General features: G+C 41.9%; 2 protein-coding genes across 2 annotated transcripts in view; both read left to right on the top strand.

The window, feature by feature from the left end:
* The first annotated feature begins 7,602 nt into the window (after nt 1-7,602).
* Nucleotides 7,603-19,094, top strand: bco2l (beta-carotene 15, 15-dioxygenase 2, like). Its single transcript, XM_035166778.2, has 12 exons — nt 7,603-7,785; nt 9,263-9,440; nt 10,352-10,563; nt 11,430-11,545; nt 11,671-11,773; nt 11,889-12,029; nt 13,603-13,763; nt 14,111-14,281; nt 15,171-15,308; nt 16,147-16,329; nt 16,506-16,616; nt 16,825-19,094. The coding sequence occupies exons 1-12, from the start codon at nt 7,752-7,754 to the stop codon at nt 16,939-16,941; spliced, it is 1,665 nt and encodes a 554-aa protein (XP_035022669.2). The 5' UTR covers nt 7,603-7,751; the 3' UTR covers nt 16,942-19,094.
* A 1,636-nt stretch (nt 19,095-20,730) lies between these two features.
* LOC118115492 (GDNF family receptor alpha-2) overlaps nt 20,731-24,539 on the top strand; it is a 54,484-nt gene continuing 50,675 nt past the window's right edge. The window contains exons 1-2 of the mRNA XM_035166671.2: nt 20,731-21,423; nt 22,603-22,959. Of these exons, the coding sequence (XP_035022562.1) occupies nt 21,372-21,423; nt 22,603-22,959 (409 nt within the window). The 5' untranslated portion in view covers nt 20,731-21,371. The remainder of the gene's footprint in view (nt 21,424-22,602; nt 22,960-24,539) is intronic.

Raw genomic sequence — 24,539 nt, forward strand, 5'->3', positions numbered from 1 at the left:
ATCTTACAACGTACACAGTGAAAATCTGCTGTGAATTCTGCAGCGCTGGGAGAGTGAGAGGTTTTCCGTGACCAGATGTATGATCGATGTCACTCAATATGTTTCATATTTAAACATTCTCAGTATTTTTCTATGCAGCGCATTTGACAACATGAAATCAAATGCACCGCTCCAAACACTGACCCATGTATCATGAGGTCGGTAATAACCACCTGAACGAGCAGGAGTTTAATAAGTTATGAGACTTGGAGGGCACACACACAACTCCTGAGGTATGAAAATGTCAGAGTGTGCAGGCCTGAGGTGACTCAGCACGCAGACATAAATCTGTCAGAGGCAGCTTGGGTAAAATTCAACAAAATAAAGGTGTCGAAAACATGCAATAAGCGTGTAGTCAGCAGAGTAGGTGCTGAGGAATAGTCAGTGCTGGAACACAATATGTTTGTTTATAATGAGAGAATTCAGTTTTGAAAAGATTACGTCATTGAGGCCAGATTCCCCTGCTGTTTTACGAGCTGTATCTCTGGACTGTTCTGTAATACAAAGGGATTTCAGCTATAAAAATAACATTATCAGGATTCTACTTCAGATGAACACGCTGGACTATTTGCTCACGACTCGTTTAATTTCCCTGCTCACCACTAGATGGGACAATTTATCTTTTTAGACACCAAACCGAGTTATGTTCTTTAAAAAAAGACACGGATTCATTGCTATTTTCTGTATCTTTGCTGCAAGAAAACACATCTAAACTTTGTAAATTGAGCTATTTAGGAAATCAATCCTCAATCTTACTGGGCTGCAGCATTTAACAAACGAGTTCAGACAAGATGTTGACATTGGAAATAATAATACGAAGCCGGTCTTACACCTCAGAGGATGCTTTACAACTTAAAACAGCTGAATCCACTGTTGTGTTGGGAAAGATCGACACATCTGTAGATTACACATTAGAGAAAATACTTGCACAAGAAAGGCATCAACAACAACAACAACAACACAAGCTACAGACACATCCAGCCTGTGTCTATGTGTGTGTCTGAACGCACTGCTGTGCACGTGTAAGCTTCTCTAAAGCTGTGATATTCAATTAATGGAAAGCTAATTAAAATGACTCTTCAAATCTGTAAAACATTGTTGAGCTTATTACAGGGCAGTGTCCAGATGCTCCCCTTTCCCTATTTTCTGATTACAACTCTTGAATTCGTTAATTTCACAATGGGCAGATGACACAAGATACTGGGATAGGTACATTAAACAGGAAAACAAGGTTAGACTAGATTAGGAAAATGTTCTCAGCCTGACCTGACACTGTTTTGTAACCTCTGAGCACCAAAATCTGCTCCTTACTGCTGAGATATGTTTATATGCAGTCAAATGCAGTTTGTTATGTTCTGAAATGAGGCTTACTATTATCATGGCTGAGCAATGAGTGACCCCCCCACCCCTGGGGGTCTGTAACAGGTACACTTTAGCCTGTGTTCTCCTATCAGAGCAGCTGCTGAACTCTGAATGACACCGTGTGTGAGGTTTATGGTTGGTTTATATCACTTTCAGGCAGTAAACACTGTGCCGGCCATTGCCATTCCCCATGTGGAGCAAAGGACAAAGATTTTGCAATAATGTGTAAATATTATCGTGGCAGGTTTGTGCTGTTGGGTGCAGTCAGCTGTGGTTTTTAACTTGCATACCTCTTTGTATCCCACGCTACCACTACTGGTATGTGGTGTTCCCGAGCCCAGTGGGCTGGATCTTTTTGTTTGTAGTGACAGTCTAATGTTCAGCCCATCCTGAGCCCGCTGACGTCCATGTTGTTTAGCTTTTTTCCTTTTTTTCCTTTTAAGAATATACAGCTGTATTTTCCAGTGGCTGCCTTATTTGCTTCAGGCGATGTGTTTTGAGCCCCGGGGCTGAAGTAAATCCAAACATCAGCTGTCTGCTGCTGATTTGCTTTAATCATTATCGGTCCTACTGATGTTAACAGACGGCATCCCCTGCCTTCGCTTTTCAATTCTTACTGCATATGTTTATTTCATTTTGATGTCTTTGTTTACTGCGGTTTTAATTCGCTGTTTCTACAACATGTTTGGTTTGTCGTGCCTCAGAAGCTCCCAGGTTGTGTGAACTACTGATTTAATTATATTTGATGAGCTGATCATGACCCAACTGGTCTTTCTACAGGTCTTGCATGTACTTGTCAGGTTTTTATTTCTTTCGTGTGAAGTGGGAGAGAGTAGCACTAGGTGCAGCCATCGAGTGCAGCCTGTTCTCACACATGCAGTGTGTGTAAAAGTGCTTACAGCTTGTACATGTTATCTCATCTGTAGTTTGTGCCTGGTTCGCTCATGTGCCGTTAATTAAAATTTCTGTAACCACCAAATTAACTATGAATTAACCAATTTGGAAATGACTAAATGAATGTGATATGTTGTTATTGACGTTTCTGTGTTTTGTATCCACCTTACTCTGCTTAGAATGTTCATAACACAACCACACTTTACATTTTTAAATCAATAGATAGTGACCGGCATCTACGTTTTTTTTTTTTCTACTCCTTCTACTTTCTTGTCATTTTCATTAATCCTTGACAAAAAGTGTTGCGACTTTAGTTTATTTGTCTGCCTATTTTTACATATTGATGTTCTGCCTTTGAGTATTGTTCATCTGCACTGACACATGTCTCACATTAATACACACATCTCTGAGGAGCTTCTTATAGTCATTCTGGTTTTAGAGCTGCCACATCTGTTTCAGACTTCGGGGCATGTTGTTTCAATTTGCAGGTTACTTGGGGCTGCACATGGTGTCATGGAACCTGAAAGTAATGCTGCATCTGAATTTGACTCATTGACATGGTATTGGCCCGTCAATGAACACTAAGTGTCTTTTAAGAAATAAAATATATTTTAAAAGTTACTTTTGATTACTTATCCCAAATGATGATTTTTCAGTTTGAAAGTGTGCAAAATATCAATAAATATTTCATATATTTTGATTTAGCAAAAATGTGTGAAGGGAACAAGATTACATGCCACAAACCGCAGAAGCCAGGAAACAACTAGTGAGATTAGATAAATTCTGCAAACATGCACAGTCTACGTGCACAACTAAAGGTTGTTTGCAGAAAAAAATGTTGTTTACATATATAGTATGTAACAATAGCAACAAAGACTACATTGATGAGAAATGACTATACATACTTTGAGCCTTTAGAACAGGGGCCTCTGTGTGTGGTGATTGAATGAACTCATTTCCTAAGTAGATACTGGAGAAATGTACTAAATGTATTTTTCTTTGCTAACATTAAGAAATCTGTTTGAAAGCCACGCTTTGCAAACAGTGATGTGCATCATAAAGCAATGGCAATTAGCATGTTTGCTCTCAATGCTTAGTCTCTACATCTTTCAGGGCTGCTTCCTGTGCTTTGTGCTCAGCCGATGTGAAGGATGTTTTGTGCAATCTCGTTACTCCCTTCAGGCTTTCCCAAAAGATGGAATTGTTCTCATCGTCCCTATCATTTGATGTGAGAAAGAAGGAGATGTGTTCCTCCATCTGCTTATAAAAAGCCTCATCTTTCAGAAATGCTGCGTCAAAACACCAACCCTTTTGTCCTTTGTTATCTAAATCAGCAAGTTGAAAAGTCCAATGAGATTGGACTATGATCTGAAACCAGAATAGGATGATAAGTTTCCTGATGAGTTTAGAATCAAGACAGAAATTAGTGTAACTTTTGTACTAGGGAAACAATAAAAACAACTTATAGTCTCCAAATATTCACATATTACAGTTTTAAATACAGTTTTTGAAAAACCGTATTGAGTCGCAATGCAGTTGAAAAAATCTTATCTGAGTCAGTGTCAAAGAAGATTTCCATGTCTCCAGCAATTTTTATATGGTCTAAATATGGAATTTTAATTCCAAAGTTAATGATCACCAGAGTTACTGGGGTGGAATTAGATAACCACCACTGGGATCACTAAAGTTGTGCTCTGGATAAATGGGATTTTTAAGCCTTAGCTACAAAATTAACTTGATAAGCTTTGCCCAGCCAGTACACAAACTGACTGACCATCGTGCTGTGTCTCTTGCAGCAAAATAATATCAGGCTGTAATGACTAAAAATGTGTAAGGACTTTTGACCCTTTTCATGGGATTACCTATACCAGTTACCTTGAACAAAAAATCCATAATGTACCATTAAGTGAGTTGTTTCTGGCCTTGACTTGCCTTAGACATGGCTGTTCGTGGGCTTTTAGCAAACAAAACTATATTGACCTGTATTTGTCCCATCAACACACAACATAACTAGAATAGCACTCTACCTGGGCCAAGGCCGAACCGTTCCTTTAGGTTGCTAAGCTAGCTTCGATTTGATCTGCTGCCAACAACTGGTGGTTAAGAAGATGTTTTTTGACATCTTCTGGTGTATTCTTGTTCTTTTCCTCGTCTGTGTTCAGTTTGGCTTTTCGTCATTGTCGTGCATGCATCTCAATGAGTGGAATGAACAACAAGAATGGTAGCTGAAAGGAAATATCTTAAAGTCAGATTGAAGCCACATGGGACAACAGCTCAATTTACCGTGGCTTGGTAGCCATGCTCCCTGGTTTAAACCAGCACCTATCCCTTTGCCCTATTCACTGTATTTCTGCATCCAAGTGTCCATAAGCCCCGACATTCGACTTGAAACTGGGTCATTTACACCATGTACGCCGCACACACTGCACACAACTCTCACCCAGGGGTACGCGGTAGCATCACTACTTCCGCTAGCATCATTATTTTCGGCAGCAGACTTTTAGGCTTAAAACATGGTATAAATTACGCAGTTTTAAATTGGAATGCCAGGACTTACGGATGCTTGGATGACACCACAGGAGCAGTATGGAGGAATTTTGTGTTGCTTTCGGTCACCATTTACTTCAATTGTATTGGATTTGGCTGCAACACTGTTTACCCCTGAAACTCCAAAAGTGTTTTGTGGACTCAAACACTTCACCCACCCCTCCACCGGCATAGTGGTGAGTAGATAATGAGTGAATTTTCATTTTTGGGTGAACCTACCGTTTAAGAACCATCCAAAAGAAATGCAGGAAGTGCATTTGCAAAAGGATAATGAATGAAACAACTTAAAAATGTAAGTTCTCCATCTTTCTACTCCGTCCAATATTTTAGATCAAGGATGCATACCTTATGTAACCTGCACTTTTTTCTGTCTAAAACAAGATCTTACACTGTATGATGTTAAATGATAAATAAATGACAATATCACTTTATTACTAAGGTCACTTGACTCGAAGCACAATGCATCAAATTTATCTCCTAAGTCATTCTCATGGTTTTTAAATGTTATGTGTCCACAGGGACAGTGGAAAAGACAATGCAGCACATAAGCTTGCAAATGGAAAATGAAAGCCTGTCCACTGAAAATGCTGCCAAACAGGTAAGGGAGTTAGCCTTTGCCTGAGCCAATCAATTAATGATAGTTCACTCTGTAAACCCATTTTTTTGGAGAATATAAACCAGTTAATGTGTGGGTTGTGGTGTCCCAGGGCTAGGTACCTAACACAAACAGTATTTTCCTCTCCTTATTTATTTTTGTACCATGGCTTTATGATCAAGGAGATGGAAGCAGAGGGTGTCATAACCCAAAAGCAAAAAGTGGGAAAATATAAAGGAAAAGAAATATAAGATGAATTATTTTGTCTCTGGTTAAAGGTTAGTGTTATTGCCTCTGAGAGCTAACGTACCGTACATCATAATCCACAGGAACTGAGAAATCCTCTTACATTGTAACAGACCAGGGAGAAGTGACCCCAAGACACTTCGCCCCACTACACTGACATGTATGAGGTGCTGGGGTCATGGACCAACAACTTGCCCCCCTTGTTCTATTTGCCTCTTTCTTGCCAGACCTTTCTCCCTCCTCCACTGCAGATAGCAACAGCCCTGCATCCTCAATCCTACCCCAGTGGACCATCCACAACTTAGCCCCTCACCTGATATGCACCTAACATTAGTCTGAAAAAGAGGATAAGCACCATATAATTTAGGTGTTTTGAAAGAATGGTTGATAAAGCGGGATTTGGTTTGAATGTTATGAATTATCTTCAATTCTTCAGTCTGGAATCACGCTGGCATGATAAAACATGTGTATCTTGTGTATTCTTGGGTCCAATATGTTGATAGCGAAAAATGTATTATGTAGTGTTGTGCTGAAAAGAAGATACCAAACATTGGCAAGGTTAAGTTTTTAATATATTTTGTAAAAAGGCCAAATCAAAAGCCCAGAACTCTTCAGGGTTCGAAGATTTGGAGGATTATGCTCATACTCAGTGAATATTTGCTTCAGATGTATTATATTTCTGTGATTGTCCAGCGAACTAAAACCTGTTCACAATAAATAAAACTTTTAATGTGCTGTGATCTTATTTCATAGATTCATCAACTCTAGCAGCTTGGATATCTATAAGATAAATTTGACCATGGATCAGTAAACATCAGTGTTGATAATGGGCCACATTATTTGAAGAAATGGGTATGATGATTGTTCTCTCCTCCCTTTATCTACATAGTGCATTGATGCACTTGATCATCAACGGGAAATTCAGTAGAGTACAGATGAAAGAAAAAACAGTCGGTTTGTTATCAATTCAAAAGCCTTTATTGTCTCTAAATGTCAACAATGTCAAAAAGAAAAAGTAATAAAAGCATGACTAGATAGACAAAAGAAATCGAAGCCACAGGTAGCCAAGCTCATGAAGGAAGAACAGAGGAAACACGTGTACAAAGGAAAGCAGCCATCCAGTCTGTGATGTGATTCCCAATTGTTTCTTGTCCGCCGATGCGTCGTGGCAAGAAACCTGTAGATCTCTATCTTCTAGATCCAAGGTATTATCAGTCCTGATACACAAAATGTGTAAGATGGCCCAACAAGCAATGACATTTGGGGCAAAGGCTGGACTGACCTCCAGTGCCTTGAAGAGTTTGGACATGCTTCCATCATCCCAAAGCATGTTCAACCTCTGAATGAGACCCTGAATAGTGATGATAGTGCCACTCCTGCCTGTTGTTGTAGAAAGAACTGATAGGGTGTGATGATGTGATGTGATTTTCCAGGCATTGATATATCTGCCTGTGGATGGGACTATTCTTCAGGACCCTTATGTCATTCAGACCATGCGTATTCCATCTAAATATCAAGGTATCTGCCCATTGTATCCATAGATTGTATATAAAAATGGACATAGACGCAAAGTGAGTCAATGTGTTAGTGCTTGAAATCTCTATTTTCATAAATGAAAAGCAAAGGGTGACTCCATTGGGTGAAAAGGTAATCCTCCTCTATGAGAAAATGACCACTTCTCACTTGAGTTGTAATGTCAGTAAATATTTTTACATGGAGTTTATGGTCTTGAATCCCTATTTTCAAGTCTTCGTCAATACAGCATGATGTTAATTTAGTGTTATGTGCACCAGCTGCACTGCTGAAGACTGGACTTTATGCTCATAATTCTTAACTATTTATACTCTCCACAGAGTGTAAGTTACATTGTAATTTGTGGTGACACTTGTTGGTGCAGTAGTTGGGGATTGTATGTGATTGAGTCATAGTCAACAATGCGTGTTGTACAACTGGCGTGTTAGTGTCTGACGTAACTTCCTCAACCTGGCGAGGGTCCAAAGGTTCAAAGGTTTTCTTCAGGGCTTGTATAAATCCTCAACATCTGATTGAATCTGCAGAACGACGAACCATGTCCAACACCACAGAGCCCCAGACACACAGCAGTGAGTAGACACCACTTTCAGATTTTTATTTGAAATTATTATTGATTTTGGGAAAAGGGCATGATTGTTTGAATCAACATTTCACTTTGTACAAACAAAAAAATAAAACAACAACCTTAGTGTAGCATGTTTGGGTTTTTAATCCCCTTTTGGAAACGGAACTATTCATTAGCATCCAGGTGCTCCACACAGAAAGGTGTACACACAGAAGCGTGTTTCGATTAGTGTGGTTTCTTCAGCTTTTCTTTTAGTCGTAATTGTGTTTGTTGCATTTCACAATCAGAGCTGCACTTACAACATGACATGTTGGCGTTTTCTATTGTTCCTGCTTCAAGGTCTCTTGTTGAACCTGAGCTGTTGAAAGAATACACACAATGTCTCATTAGCAGCTTTTAGTCAATCTCAGCTGTTGACTAATAGAAGAGAAGTGGCTGTCAGGTCCCTGCACAGGAAAAATGAAAAGAACACGAATTAGAAAATGTGCAGGAATTATAACAGCTAATTCTATCGAGATCATTTTCATGCACACTGACATGCTGTTGGTGACGCAAACAAAACAAGGTGATAAAGCTATAACTGCTAAAAATAAATTTCTGTTGCAATAGTTTTTTAAAAAGAAAAATACAAAAATGCAATACCTGAAGCTATTATCCACGGCAGTTTGGGGCTCATCAGTGTCTCTGTTTGGTTTTCACGAGAATCAATTTTGACAAGGAAACTACATGAACCCCCCCCCAGAAAAAATAATTGACAGCCTACATTCAGGCTTCATTTGTAATGCTGCAGTAATCACAATCAAAACTCACAAAGTCAACATTGTAAGAGATTGTTAAAGCCGGTTGCGGTTATCTCTCAATTGCACATTCTGGTTTTTATTATCTGTTGTACTCGAGTCGTGGGAATGAACAAAATTCTGGCTCCGCTGATTGGTTGCAATAACAGTTTACGCAGTCAGAAAAACTCTAATGTAGTAGCTTGAGCTTAGCATGGGGCTCTGTGCTGATTTGCTTCTGCTAATCACGTAAAGCTCATATATATTTTACAATCTCCATTCTGTGTGAGATCTGAGGTAATGAAAGGGAGCTGGTTATTGGATAACAGATAAGACGGAAGGTGGTGCGGGTGTCATTCAAAGTGCATGACCCCCGAGAGCCATGACTTCACATTACGGTGGAAGGCATGCTGTTTATCACTTGTGAAGTTTGATTGTTCAGTTCGAGGGTTAATAGCTGATAATACAAACACAGAGGTGTGAAGGGCCATAGAAGAAGGTGTGAAATTGTGATTCACCATTTGTTTGAAACACTATAATTAGTCCGCATTTAGCAGATTTAGAGAAAAGTCAATCGCATCCTGACTCACACTCGTTCAAAGTTCAAGAGATAGAGATAAATGGTGGGAAATAAGGGAAGGTGTGGAGTCGTAGGGCCAAAGTTCAGCTGCTGAATCACTTGTTTTCACTATTTTCTCTCCTCAGTATCCAGCAGGCAGCGATGCCCGCAGGCCAACGGGCTGGAGAGCTTGGCTCCTCTCGTGCGTTCTGTGGAAGAAACGCCCGATCCCATCCCCACCACCATCAAGGGAACTATTCCAACGTGGATCAACGGGAGCTTCTTGAGAAATGGTCCTGGGAAGTTTGAATTTGGGAAAGACAGGTATTTGAGGAACACCATTAAAAGTTAAACAAAGTTGAATAAAGTAAAAAGGTAGATAGGGTCACTGAGCTTTACTGGCATGATGGTTTACAAAAAGGTAAAACTTGATCTGTTAATAGAGGAAGTACAACACAGAAGAACAGGGCTGAAACTTGCTGTTGACCTAAACACAAGTATGTTCAAACAATACAGATATACAAACCGGAACACATGACAATAAGAATAGAAATGATTAGAAAAAAACTAACCATGAACATCATCATTCTTGTGCTTTAACCCACAGGTCACAGTAGATTAACAGAAGAAACTAATGGCAAGGAGTGGACACCAACTGTCCCCTAATGAAAACACATTTAAATTCACTAGATCATTTAGAGTTGCACCATATTGCACACACACCTATGAATAACAGTCCCCTAAACATGTCTGATTCCTTTTATTAAGATCAATTATTCTCTGAGAAAGTGAAAGGAATCCTGGATCCCTGATGTGTAAACAAAGGGGAAAACATGACCAACTTGGTGGACGTAACAATATGAGTCGGCAGACTAAATGGCGCCACTATGACCTGTAATCTCAATCTGTATCTTTAAACGGACATTAACAAAAGTATTCAAGATTTTACAGTTGGGAGAAACTGTGTGAATTATCTGCAGAGGCAGCGTTCATATTTAAGTGGTTTAAGCTGTCAGTTATTGAGCCACGCAAGCTTTTTACCCATCGACCATGACAAATTATTCTTCTCACGATTATAAGGATGTTAAGATTTTTTCCCCCACTGTGTTTAACAAAGAATTGATTCCCTCAAAACTAATATTTTCTGTGTCTCACGCTGCTCCCATCGTTCTCTCAATTTTGTATTACACAAATACCCTGTTGGGAATTTCAGTTATTTTTGTTTTTCCTCTTAGATACACTCACTGGTTTGACGGCATGGCCATGATGCACCGATTCCACATCTGCGAGGGCAGTGTCACATACAGCAGCCGCTTCCTGCAAAGTGACTCATATGTCAAAAACTCAGAGAAGAACCGCATTGTGGTGTCAGAGTTTGGGACTATGGCGATGCCTGATCCCTGCAAGAACATCTTCGCTCGCTTCTTTTCACGCTTTCAGATTCCCAGTATGTCTGTCTTCTTTACATATTGCATATTGCATTTTGTTTTAGTACTGTCCTTGACTAGCTGCATTGCGTATCGCTGCTGTAGCCTAATGAAAGCTGATGTTTCATTATAATGTGTTTCCTTCCAAGGTAAAAGGAACAATATATTTGTGTGTGTGTTTGTATGTGTGTGATCAAGGTATTACACATATTGTGGGGACTTGTCTTCCTTATGGGGACAAAAAGCAAGTACCCATTACGTCAAATCATTACATTTTAAGCTAAAGACACATTCTAAGTTAGAGTTATGTTATGTGTTTCATCTAAATTGTACAAATTGTTGTTTTCTTTACGCTAGAATGAGCCCTTTATATTTAAATACTATATATTTACTTTGGGAGCAGGTCCTCTCTACGGAGGCCACCATGTTTTTTTTTACAATAGCCTAGACTGGACAAACTAATCACCCTTTGAGTTTTTGTGACAACTGAAGGCTACCACAATTTCTCCTTCATGTTTCGAAGGGGAGGGTGAGCTGAGAGGTATTCAGCTGCAACATGCAACGTCCCCACTAGATGTCACTAAATTCTACACACTGAACCTTTAAGTTAGGATAAGTTTAGTTAAGGTAAAGGGTTAGGGGTAGGCAAGTACTAACTAAGATTAAGGTTAGAGTAAGTCTCAAGAAAATCAATGTTAGTTAATGTAATGTCCTCTGAAGTCATGGAGACACGTGTCTGTATGCGTGCGAGACGAAGTGCAATCTGAAAAAAATGGAGTAAGACATTGATTTAAAAAGTATAATTCGCTGATGATTGCTGTGCGAATGACAAATTTTGCTAACGTGCCAAATTTCATATCTTCCTGACGTCTGTATGTGTGAACAGAGGCCACAGATAACGCCAGTGTGAACTTTGTCAAGTACAAGGGAGACTATTATGTCAGCACAGAAACCAACTACATGCGGCGAGTAGATCCACAGAGTCTGGAGACAAAGGAGAAGGTCAGTCCGTGCATCAAATACAAAAGTCTCTTTTGAATGCTCATGCTGACGAAGAGTCGGAGGGTAAAGACGAGGAAGATGACTGACTGTTAGGACGACAAAGCTGATGATGCTGTGCATTTAAGGTGGACTGGACTCAATACATTGCCGTCAACTCAGCTACAGCTCATCCACACTATGACCAAGAGGGGGCCACGTACAACATGGGCAACTCCTACGGCAAAAGCGGTAACCCTCTCACTCCTTACTCGCTACTAACCATAGAGCTATATGTCTTGTATATTTATGTCCACATCCTTATGTTATCCACCCTCACACATACTATACAATATTTACTTTCCAGGTTTCTTCTACAACATCATCCGTGTGCCTCCTCCTGATGACAAGGTAGCATCGGAGGACTCAGCGGACCTGAGCGGAGCCAAAGTGATCTGCTCCATCCGAGCATCTGAACCCAGGAAACCTTCCTATTACCATAGCTTTGGTGAGATACACTCTGCAGCATAACAAACAGGCCACACCTTCTTTAAGTAGTCTGTATGCTGGATGTATACTAAAGTGGAATTAATGAAATCTGAGAATTTTTATGGTCTGCACTGGCAGGATGAGTCTACTTCACTGAAAGAGAGCATCACAGTGCTTTCTCTTTTTTTTTCCCATGCTCTTATTAATTACTCATTTGAATTCTAGTCTTGTCCTGCTTCTCTTTGTCAATCACAGTTCCTTTGTCTTTCAGTTCAGCTCTCACTCTCTCTCTCTGCCGCTGACTCACACACACTTACTCACACTTACACTTACACTGTTACCGACATACACATCATTTGTACAATTGCGTTTTAATGATCATGAGGATTTTATTTCTATAAGCTATGTAAGTGTTATAAATCACATGTCTACAATTCAGTCAGCGACACTTAAAGCAAATGTAGCAGGTAATAAAGATTGATTTGGCCCAAAAAGCTCAATTTTAGGACTTTTCAAGAGCATGATGAATGAAATGTCGGACCTATGTCAAGTACAACAGACATGAAGGAATACTTCCTCATATCTGAATTTACGTTCTCATAATTGAAGATAAGCTGAAGTAGCCAAGTAGAGAATTACCCTTGAAACACAACGTTATCTCTCAAACTACAGGCAGACAGTCTGTTTCCATCGTCTTTCTCAAAGCCAAGCTGAGTGCACTGAGATGAGTGCTCAGTTCCACATTGGTCTTGTTTGTAATGTTATAACGACAGGTTAAAGTCTGCATTGCAGAGAAAGACCTACGACATATGGAGACATCACAAAGTATGACGTTTCTCATAAAAATATCCAGAACCATAAGCGCAACAGAGGTAGCATTAAATGAACTCTAATAAAAATCCTCCCTAAAAGTGAATTTTTGACTTTTTAAGACCCAGTGGAAAACCCTTTGTGAGGGAGCTCTCAGAACAGACTTCTGCTGGGAGAACAAATCATCCTAATAAACTAATACATAATTATAAGATCATAATACAGTCAACAGTATCAAAATCTAAGCACCTAATATGGAGGTTGAGCTGCAGAGTAAGAATGTGGATAAGTCAGGTTATGATGGTCACAACTGTACAAATATGACTGGATGTTAACAATCAGCTGAAGGCCAAGCAGTGTGTTGCACAATGAAACATTAAAGCGATGCAGCTAATGGGAACACGACTTCATCGCTCTGCCTGATCCAATGCCACGTTGCTCCATTTTGTTTTTTTTCCTACTGCACCAGTGCCCTGATTACATCTCGGTCTACATTTCCTGCAGACCACCCTCGCACTGCCAGACTGTCGGGCACCAAGAAATCTCACAACTGATGCAACATTGTAGAGTTGTACAGGGCACCACAGACTCAGCGCTGCATTAACGACTTACACACACATCAAATCTAAATGTTGTATCCCACCATGACGCAGGAGATATAGGGCGTTCGAGTGTGATTAATGATGTCTGATGAAATGTGATGGAAACATGCTGAGTAAGGGTTGTCAATCGAGTGTAATTTTTAATGCTGGCTTCTTCTCTTTCAAATTTTCCTTCTCCAGTCATGTCGGAGAACTACATCGTGTTCATCGAGCAGCCGATCAAGTTAGACCTGCTGAAGTTCATGCTGTACAGAATCCAGGGGAAGAGCTTTCATAAAGTCATGACCTGGGAGCCTCAGTATAACACCATCTTCCACCTGGTCGACAGACACACTGGCGAGGTGGGTTCAAACTACTTGACTGCACAGTCATGCGCATTTAGGAAACGCACACATCCAGCAAGTTGTGAGCTAATCTATTCATGCCTGATAGAGTTTTTTTCCATTTTTTGTTTTGATAAACTCTGATGCCGTACATTCTTTTCTCAATTTTCTCATCTCATTACACAGAGTACCCATTAAGCATCAAATAACTTCCTTTCAATATGTGAAGGTACAACAGCTGTGTCGTGATCCTCAAATGTTACCTACAACCACAACAGTTCCTCCTTGCGTTTCCAAAAGCATTTGTATCCCTTCTTATTATTGTGTTAATATGTTGTGATTCTGTGTCCTGACTGTTCCAACAGGAGAGTGAAGTGAGGTACTTTGCAGCACCCATGTTCACACTGCATCAGATCAATGCTTATGAGGACAACGGCTTCTTGGTTATGGACATGTGCTGTGGGGACGATGGTGAGGTCATCGGAGACTTCACGCTGGAGAACCTCCGCAACCAATCAGGAGAGGAGATGGACAAGGTAAACGCAGTGTGACTGAGAATTATGTGGCAATTACGGTGGCCCTGAGAACGCACGTGCAAATAGACACAACACGTGCAAATGGAGAAAACATCTTCATCAATTTGACAACACGTGCGCGGCAAATAGAAAACTCAAAGCACAAACAATTACTCACAACACAACCTTATAATCATAACACAACCTAATACTCATAACACAACCAAATACACATAACACAACCTAATACTCACAACACAACCTAATACTCACAACACACCCAAATACTTACGAAACAATACAACTAAATACTCACAACACAACCAAATACTCAAGAAACAATACAACCTAATCCTCACAACACAACCTAATCCTCACAACATAACCAAATACTCACTAAACAATACATCCAAATACCCACAACACAACCAAATACCCACAACACAAATACTCACAACACAACAAAATACTCACCCAAATTAATGATGCTTCCTCCATTTGCATGTGTTGTGTCTATTTGCAGGTGTTTTCTTAATTTGTAGTGAGTTGAGCTCTCAGGGCCACAATGGTCAACACACACACTTTTCTCCCACAGGTCATCTCCCTCTCACTTTCGTCATTTATATATTTTCATTAAAGTCTGTCTCTTACGCAGAGATAAACCAATTGTCATAAACCATTAAACTGGTAAGTTTGTGATGCAACAAGCTTTTGAAATCTCTGTGATTTCCAACATGTTGCAGTGCATTACTTCAATCAAAGCACAGTTATCCCAAAATAACACAAAAAAGCCTCCAAACAATATTACCGCCGTGTTAAAACATGATTTTGTGTCAGTATTTTATATCCCGAGGTTCGGCAAGGGAGCCACGCTCGCAAATTTTCATGCCTCTCTGATTTCTTTTGGCAGTTTTACAACTCGTTGTGCAGAAACCTTCCGAGGAGATACATCCTGCCGCTGAACGTGGATAAAAAAACTCCTCTGGACCAAAACCTTGTCACTCTGCATAACTATAAAGCCACAGCGAAGAAGACGAAGCCAGGAGAGGTGGGATTTAACATGTACATACAGTACAGTAGATATGATGAATCATGTTTAACTGTGCATTACTTTATCTGGTGTTCCTGGAATCATGGAATGAATGAGGCCTGTAATCATTATGAATAAAGTTTCACTTCCACACACTGCAATTATCCAGCATGATGAGACACTGAAGGTACTTTCTGCCAGATAGTAATTTCATGACTTGGCCAAGACGTCTCAGACAAGCCCATGGACGGAAAACACGACTTGAAAAACCCCAACACGAATGCAGAAGTGACAACATGACTGCAGCCATGTCACAGCTACTAAAGCCACTAAACGGAAATACAACTGCAAGTGAACGACAATGGATTTTGGAAATGAAATGAGTAGAGTTACTTACTGTGGTCAATATTCTTTCTAGTGAACCGTCATTCCTGAAAACCTGGTAAAGGTAGTCGCCGCCTAAAATACGGCGCATGGCCATTTGAGGTGTCACGGTACAGGTGCCTTCCTTCTCTTCCGGCGCTCCAAGCACATGTATCGAAACACCTTAAATACACAAGCTTAAAATTTGAAGTGGCAGATGGCTTGTCCAGCTTTTACGCTGTAGTTTCATTGTCATTGACCGCTCAATTCCATTGTGGCTGTTTCCGTTGTGTGGCTTTTGCAGTTGTGTTGTGGCTCTTGCATTCATGTTTCTGTAAATGTGCTTGTGTGAGACATCTCGGCCACCATAGATAGAAATGTCAGAGTGACAGTCCACCATGTGGCTGAACAACTACCATTCAACAGCTTATGAGGCTAAAATATAAAAGTTGTATGGATGAGTAAAATCCAGATTTTTCACGTGACCCTCCAGGTCTTCATGACCCACGAAGAGCTTTACGATGACCAGCTGCTGCAGTACGGTGGCCTCGAGTTCCCTCAGATCAACTACGACCGCTACAACGGCCGACCCTACCGCTACTTCTACTCCTGCGGCTTCGGGCACGTCTTCAGCGACTCCCTGCTCAAGATGGACGTCCACACCAAGGAGCTTAAGGTTCGCTATCGCTCAAAGACTTTGATTGTTATCGGAGTAGGGTATAATCACATCAAAGTTATTTCTACTGCTGTTTTCTCTATCACTGAGTGGGGGCAATAGGTTGGGAGTCGGTTTCCTAACATGAAACAGCTCAAAGTAAAAAGGGAGACGTTTATGTAATCTTTCCTGTCTAGGTGTGGCGTTATCCCGGCTTGTTCCCGTCTGAGCCTGTCTTTGTTGCTTCACCCAAAGCAACTGAGGAAGATGATGGAGTGGTTTTGTCAGTCATCATCACACCCAGAGAAGTAAGTTGACAACAAAAACAACAACAACCTAGAAGAGAAGCAGAAGACGTTATTAATTCCAGCAGTGACAACATCACTCTAATACTGACATTATATTGTATCTGACACGGAGACAAATGGTTCAGTACTTTCACCATCATTATTGTGAGGAAGGTGGTCCGTGACCTTTTTTCTTTACATAACATTTTTTAATCTTCTCTGTTTCCAGGAGAAAAGCACTTTCCTCCTCGTCCTTGATGCCAAGACCTTCACCGAGCTGGGCAGAGCCGAGGTCCCCGTCAATATCCCATACGGGACCCATGGCATGTTTAACGAGATGGGCTAGATAAGACACTGTTTGCAACTCTGGGGCAAATTGCTGAAACTGAGCCAGTGACCGACCACTTTATCCACAAAATAGAAAATATCTCTGTTGAAGCCACTGCCTGTAAAAAAAAAAAACCTGAACCGTAAAAAGCAGAAAAGAGCTGGGAAGGAAAAAAGCTGCAGATTCATGCTATTTGTTTGTGCCTCCCTGATGGGACTAGCTGCATGATCCTCACTGTGCAGCCATTACAGTCGGCAATCTTCTGGAGACTAACAAGCCAGAAAGTCCAGCATGGCATCTACAGTCATCTTACGTGTACGATTTGGAAACAGCCTTTAGACGACGGCCAGAGACCCAAATGGTGCTTCCAAGGACCAATGCTTAATGTGGAAAACATTTAGAGAAAAATGAAACATGAAAATCAATACACACATTAAAATAAAACCCATTTCTCTTTTTTTTCCCCCTTTAAACCCAAAGTGTTTTTGCATCATCACGCCGCTGGAAACGCTATACTCCCAGCGAGGACAGAGCAGCACTTAGGATACATAAAAATGCATCAGAGGAAATTCAATTTCTGTCAAAGTAATGTGATAGAAATGGACAACGTCTGTAATGCCTGGAAAACAAATGGATCTGCTGGTCGATAGCCACCAGAAAGTCTGGCAGAGGTCACATCAGAAATGTGGTGTTGTGTTTTTTTTTTGTGTGAATCCGCTCAAAACAACCCAAAACAAAGTGGACACACACACATTAGCAATGACACATCGGAGCTGGTCTGTGAAGGGGAACAACTTGTTTCATTGTGTTAAAGTGTGAGCTAAAACAGAGCAGTGCTGAATATGACACACGGGCCTCACCCAGAATGCGAAGTAGCCTCCAGCTGCACTTGTCACTCCATCGTCTCCACAATTGACTTTACTGATGCTTATTTCATCGGCGGATTTCCCTCTCGCATTGGATTTGTACTGACTCTGGGCCCTGCACCTGATTCACACACTACAGCTGTGAGGTTTCCAATATATTATGATCCATATACTTCCTTACCCCTCTTCAATGTTTAAAATTTGACTTTTAAAGAAAGAGTTACAGTGTGGGAAAGTTTTGCAGATGTTTTGCAGAGTCCCAACCTTCAATAATTTATGAGACACAGGCAGGGGTTTTATCATTAGCTCCTCTTATTACGCTGAACTGAATTAAGCAGGAAGTAATGGAGCTATCCTAGTGTACAGTTTACATTAATCTTATACCGGGAATTAACAACACTTATGCTTTTGTCATGTTCTCTACTCATCTGAGGCTGTGTGTCTTATTAAGCATGCTGCACAGGTCTCCCAAGATACACATTAATTAGCCCGTAATTCCTAATCTAATCAGTCACGCTTAACCTGTGTGTGCGTGCGTGTGTGCGTGTGTGCGTTATATGTGTGTGCATGCATATATTGTATGTGCAAGTTCATTAGCACGTTATCGAACAGGCATGACCAGCAGAGAAAGATACAGCGACCTTTGCCCTCAAGAAAATCTCATGATAAATTTTATGTTTGCAGAGCAGAGGCTTATCAGCGTTGGCCTGCTCCCTTTTAAATCCAAAGTGCTATTGGAAGCATTAGGATCAAGGTGCTTCCTCAGATAGTTCACACTCTGGTGACTCGTATTCCTGCATTCACCTGAGACGAGTTTGACCGATGGCCAAACACAGTCGCTGCAGGAATCTATCTGTATACACTGTAACACAAATAAACTTGTGCGTCACAACATTTGTATGCGGGTTTGTCTGCCCTGCTTTCAAGGTGACAGTTTCAGACTGTCTCCGCTCTTATTTGACACCTGAGAGTAAGCACGAGCTCACTTTCAAACCCCCCCGCTGGCTTAATAAGCACAAGTTATTGTGCCGAGCCTTAACTTTCACTGTTGTATCATTATTTCATATCCCATGAATTCATAATGATATCATCTATATTCACCATATTAGACACACTTCTAAGAGGCACGCGCTGATTTCCCTCAATAGCGGGAACAATGTCTCCCATACCCAGATTTGTCACTCCCTATCTTCACGGTCTTGAGCCATCTTGTGGGAGCACAGTCATCTGACATACAGATTATGTGCATCTGCATGAGCGTGTCCGCGAGCGCTTCCCCCTCCCCTGTGCACATAAGTATATGTTGATTTATGTGAGCAGTGTGTGAGCGGGGAGCCGTGCACGTGCGTTCGGCTCTCTGTGGGCCTCTCTCTTAATTGTACATGCAAAACACTGCAAATGCTTCATGAAGTCAGAATGGAGCAATTAAAAGACCCTTGGAGGGGGTGAATCGTGCAATGTCAACAAGAATAAACTCCCACAGTGGACCACAACAAGAAAAACTAATGTCAGGAGAGGATTTACCCACATTGCACTATCAGAGATCGAAAAAAAAAATCACAATGCAAATTTAGCTGCTTTATTGTCAGAATTTGAGGCTTCTGTTTCTGTCTTGATTTAATTCCTTCTGGTGTTATTACAAACTCCTTCCTCCTCCTGAGCCTGCTGCTCAGGTGGTTGTAAAACACATAAAGTTTATTCAACAGCTCTTCAGTGAATGATTACTTTGAATCCCTTAACGCCTTCTTTGTTATGTCCTAAAATAAAAGAAGAAAATTTGTCTGGTATTGAAAGTGATTGCTTGAAAAGGCAAAAGGATGTAATTCTGCGTTGGAATACGCACTATGTGTTTAAAGACTGGGATGTATCTGCCACCGCCGCATTAATGCTGGACAAATACGTTCGCGGTGGATGATGCATTTCAGTGTCCTAATAATGACAGAGGCTTCAAACTCTGGGGGGAGACGAGAATAAGCCCAGGCCAATATAGGCAGAATGAGGCTGATTTTGCCATTATAAGAGCGAGCGCTTCTCCCTCTTGGATGGAAGCCTGGGCTGACAGTCAAACATCATTATGAGCCAGTGGACTCGCAGTTTGTCACTGTCACAGCCTCTAAATAGAGACTTTGTTTTCAAGATTTGTGAAGATTTATGACATTCCGGGCACTTTTTAAGCAGCGATGCACAACAAAGTCATTTTGTTTAATGTGAAGCCACTTTGAAAAATGGCAGATTCTGTGGGTTGTGGGCTGATTTCCTGCAAACGCAAATATAATGTGAGACATTGTGCCCATTTCTTTTTTTTTTTTAATCGTTCTTTCAATCAGCGGAAGCAGATGTTGTGTGAGGCACTGGGATATCGCTGAAATGAACGATGACATTTTCCTCATCATTGTTGAGGCCACCTTTGAACCCTGCCCCTTTAAAAATCATTTGCACATTTCTATGGGTTGTTGGAATGAAGTCGGCCAAAAATTGATTGGCCCAGGGGCCTTTCTAAATACTGAGATGAGAGGATCCACTATTTGCTGGATGACTGGATATTCATGCTATGAGTGCAAGTAGCCAACACACTTATTATTTCTTCTCGTGGTGTGTTGCGTTTGTGACACGCTCGTTCCTACACGGGCATTCTGAGGCAGACCACCTTATGAAAGAGGGAGTGATCGTGTGTGGAGGATATATTCAACATGAATCACAGAAATTGTTTAGGCTTTTCACGTGAAGTCCTACATAGCCAATTGAAGGAGGAAATACAGGTCGCCACAATTTCATTCCTCAGGACCAGAGGTGCATCTTCCCCTCCCTGGCTCCCAACAGGAAAATGACATGACTATGGAGGTAATCTCTACACAGCAACATTTATTATGGAGCCAATGAGAAGCCCCCACCTGCAGCAGCGCCCTCTGCCGGCTCCCACAAACTCCTCTTTATAAAGTGCTGCGATGCCTCGACACGCATGCAGTCGGTGCGTAAGAAGCGTTCACTCCCTCCAGAGGAGCGCACCGCACAGCTTCTTCTTTCCCTTTCTTTGAGGGAGCCAGTGTAGTTGGCGGAGGGGAGGCAGAACGAGAGTCCGCGGTTTGGTTGCACTTCCAGAGGAGTTCCTCCAGATTCCTGCGTCGCTGAGGCACCGTTTCGCGCCAGTTCGAGGGATGTTTTACGCACAGATCGTCTCCACAGGGCAGCCGGAGCGCGCAGATGATGCGGAGAGATCAAGTCTCAGTAGTTTGGCGTAATGACCGGAGCGCAGACGGACCCCGAGAAGCTGCTCTCATGGATTGATTGACTGTAGATTGATAGATCCCCCCCAACCCTCTCAAAATCAGGAGGATTTTGTGTGCGTCGCGTTATAAAAAAAAAGAAAAAAAGAAAAGAATTGTGGATTATTATTATTATTGGAGGAGTCGAGGATTTTTTTTTCTGGAGGTCTTTAATTTGAAGTTGCACGGGGATACTGACTCCCCCCCCCCAATTTAATCCTACATTCGGGTGAAGGAGCTGAAGAGTGGAATTAACCTTCTCACAAGGTGGAAATATTTGTCTCACATATTTGGAGCCCAACTCCTCTCTCCTGCCGATATGAAGTCTGTCTCTGTGTGGATGTGCGTCTACATCTCTCTGCTGCTCTTAGGTGAGAAGTGGGAATTAACACGTCGCCTGTACATCTGCGTGCAATTCTGTGGCTCATAGATCTAAATTCTAACAGCAGTAATTATTCCCAGGGAGCATTTTTGTGGTGTGTTTGCACTTGTCAAGCTGGAGTTGTTTGAGGACACAAGGTTATTACGTGTGTGGTTTTAAAAAGAAAAGAAAAGGCTTTTACGCGCAGAAAAATGCTGATGGGTGTTCATGTTATCCTCGGATGGTTTAATTAGATTATGAGTAATTGTCACCCAGAGCTGCACACTGAACTTGGTCTGTGTGATCACTTCTGCTGGATCTGTTAAACAGCCACAGTTTACATAACAGAAATAGTCTTTTTTTTAATTTTTATAACAGCATAAAACAGCTTTAAATAAATGGAAAATATCTTTGCAATTTGAATTTAGACACTTGTGATTGAATATAAGAAAAACCATCATCGCCATTATCACCATCATCACGATTATCAGGATCAATATCCTCCTTCACCAACGCCAGCCCTCCCATTATAAATCACCTGACTGATAAAATAAATCCGCTGTTAACTTCATGTCACTCTTCCCTCACCCGTTGCTGTCAGATACTGATGCAGTATCGCCTCCTCTCCTCCGAGCTCAATGCTAAACATCACCACGAGGGGTCTCTCTTGTCATTCCACCAGAACCCTCTGTACTTTGGTGGGGTTTTTTTGTGCGAAGGTGCGTTTGAATCTTGACTCATGTCAAACACCAGCATCTGTGTCTGTGCTCTGTGGACCCCTGTTTGCTCGGTGTGAATTAAGGGTCTTGAGATAATGACTGAATCCTTCTCATACCAATGTGCAAGGTGCAGCGTAGTCGGATTCAGAGGCTTTAAAGTGAGCAGGCTACAGGTAGCCACAGATCACTGAATATAACATAGACAAGATATAACAAGACCCCACGTTGACGTGTCTAAGACTAATGGGAACCTGCAAGAATGTGACTGAATGTCAGAGATGCTCAGGCATGCACAGGCCATCAAACCTATTTAAAGGCCCCTCATCCAACCTGTTTCATGAATGAAATCAAGTTCATGATATAGGATATGTTACAGTGAATCACCCAAAATCCCTCTCACCTTCATTTACAGATTCTGAGCCCCCCTTTTCTCTTGTCACCCCCGCTTTTCTCTCCCTGTCTCCACCTAGATGTGGAGGCGAGTTCATGGGAAGGCCCCTCAGCTCTGTCCGTGTCCCCGGGCACCAGTGCTCCAGGGTCCGCAGGCCCCGGCTCCGGGCCCGGCGCTCAGCCAGAATGGGTGGACTGCATCCAGGCCAGTGACATGTGCAACCAGAACCCGTACTGCAGCTCCCGCTACCGGGTGATGCGCCAGTGCCTCGTGGGCAAGGAGAAGGAGGCCATGCTGGACAACAACAGGGAGTGCCAGGCCGCCTTGGAAGTGCTGCTGGTCAGTCCTCTGTACGACTGCCGCTGCAAGAGGGGCATGAAGAAGGAGCTGCAGTGTCTGCAGAACTACTGGACCATCCACATGGGACTCACCGAAGGTAGGAGGACTTTATGATTCTGTGTACCTCACAAAATTCACATCACAATGAGCTGTGTGGAAATGTCAGGGCCCTGTTTTATAATGACACCTCTTTAAAGTCACAGGATTTCTTTGTAAAACCGAAAATGTATTCATGTGAAATTAGCAGCTGGTTTTTCAACTCTTTTTTTTTTTGATAAAATTTTTTTTTTTACCAGGCAGCTGATTGTGAAGGCTGCAGGTCTTTGGTGTCATTTCCCTTAATGTGCTTTCCCTTTGTGTGAATTCAGCTCACGTCACATTCACTGGTGTTAGAACTGCGTATGCATTGCAGAGCCCTACCTGAGCCTCACGGTCACGTACAACATGACGTGTACAACGAGATGCATGTGCACCGATGCAGGAAATGTTATGTGGCTGTACAAGTGCAACATACCTCCGTTGATATTAATGGCTCCTTCTGCCACGTTATAGAAATCTATTCGAAATGACTCCTCTAATCTCAAGTACCAGAGCACATACGGAGGAGCAAAGACAAGAAAGACACGCAGAACACCCACTGGTGATGACTTATTCCCTGATGCCTTCTTATAGTGATGCCCAGAAGCCCCTGATGAAAAATATATGCTTTCCCACTTTGCTCTGCCTCTTGAAGGTAATGGAGCTATAATGGGATTACATTAGGTAGACCTGTTATGGCAGACTTATTGGTTTTCACCTAAAGTGTTCCATATTACCATGTAATTAGGTTATAATCGTATAGCTCAGTGCCCTTTATGTGTCCACTTACACAGGACATAAAATAGCACTCTTGTTGTAACATTGGAACCTTCTGGTTTTTACGCTGCGATACCTTCAGAAAGCATAAAGCGGCCGGCTGGACCGTCATTACTTTTGTACGCATCCTTAAGGGTGAAAAGCACACAGTGTTTCGTGTTAAGACAAATCTTACCGGATCAGAGCTCCTGGAGATGCTGCGCCCTTTGAGATCAGGTTAAAAGAGGGACCTTAACCCCAGAGTGACATTTCTCAATGCCGGCCAAACCCGCCGTGACTCCGGTGTCACGCCATGTAAACATGGAGGACATAATGTACTCAGCTGTTTTGACACGTGGGGCGGTGGTGGTGGAAGCGTTGCAAAGTCTCTGAGCTCTGAGCGTTCTGGGCTTTTGTGTTGTGATCCATGAAGTGATTTGCCGGGCCGACTGCTCATAGCACCAGCTACGCTTCATCAGGCTGATGGCAGCAGAGGGTCCCTGACATGGGTTCAAGGGAAATGTAATGACATGGATGCTCCGCAGGCCTGGCGTCTCCCCTCCTGTCTTCCTCTCCTTTACTGACTTTCTTCCTTTGTAATGATCCGTCTGTTTTCCGTCTGAGCCTCTCCCTCACCTTTCCTTCTCACATCGCCGCATCACTCTCAGCGTCTTTTTTACTCGGATTCGTCGTGTAAGTTGTCTGGCTATTAAGGATAGAGACCTCCTGTGCCTGCAGGGTGCCCTTCACAGAGCTTGTGTTACTTTGCAATGAATGCATCTCAGCAGTGTCCCGTTTTTGGCTCTGTCACCCTCGGAGATAAAACCCACTTTAACACAAACG

The sequence above is a fragment of the Hippoglossus stenolepis genome, chromosome 9 (genome assembly GCF_022539355.2).
Source record: "Hippoglossus stenolepis isolate QCI-W04-F060 chromosome 9, HSTE1.2, whole genome shotgun sequence".
Lineage (NCBI taxonomy): Eukaryota > Metazoa > Chordata > Actinopteri > Pleuronectiformes > Pleuronectidae > Hippoglossus > Hippoglossus stenolepis.

Bases quoted from the DNA above. Each gene is read 5' to 3' on its own strand.
- bco2l (XM_035166778.2), top strand. From the start codon at position 7,752: ATGTCCAACACCACAGAGCCCCAGACACACAGCA. The intron at 9,441-10,351 runs GTATTTGAGGAA...TTTTCCTCTTAG, and splicing joins TTTGAATTTGGGAAAGACAG to ATACACTCACTGGTTTGACG. The intron at 15,309-16,146 runs GTGGGATTTAAC...GTGACCCTCCAG, and splicing joins AGAAGACGAAGCCAGGAGAG to GTCTTCATGACCCACGAAGA.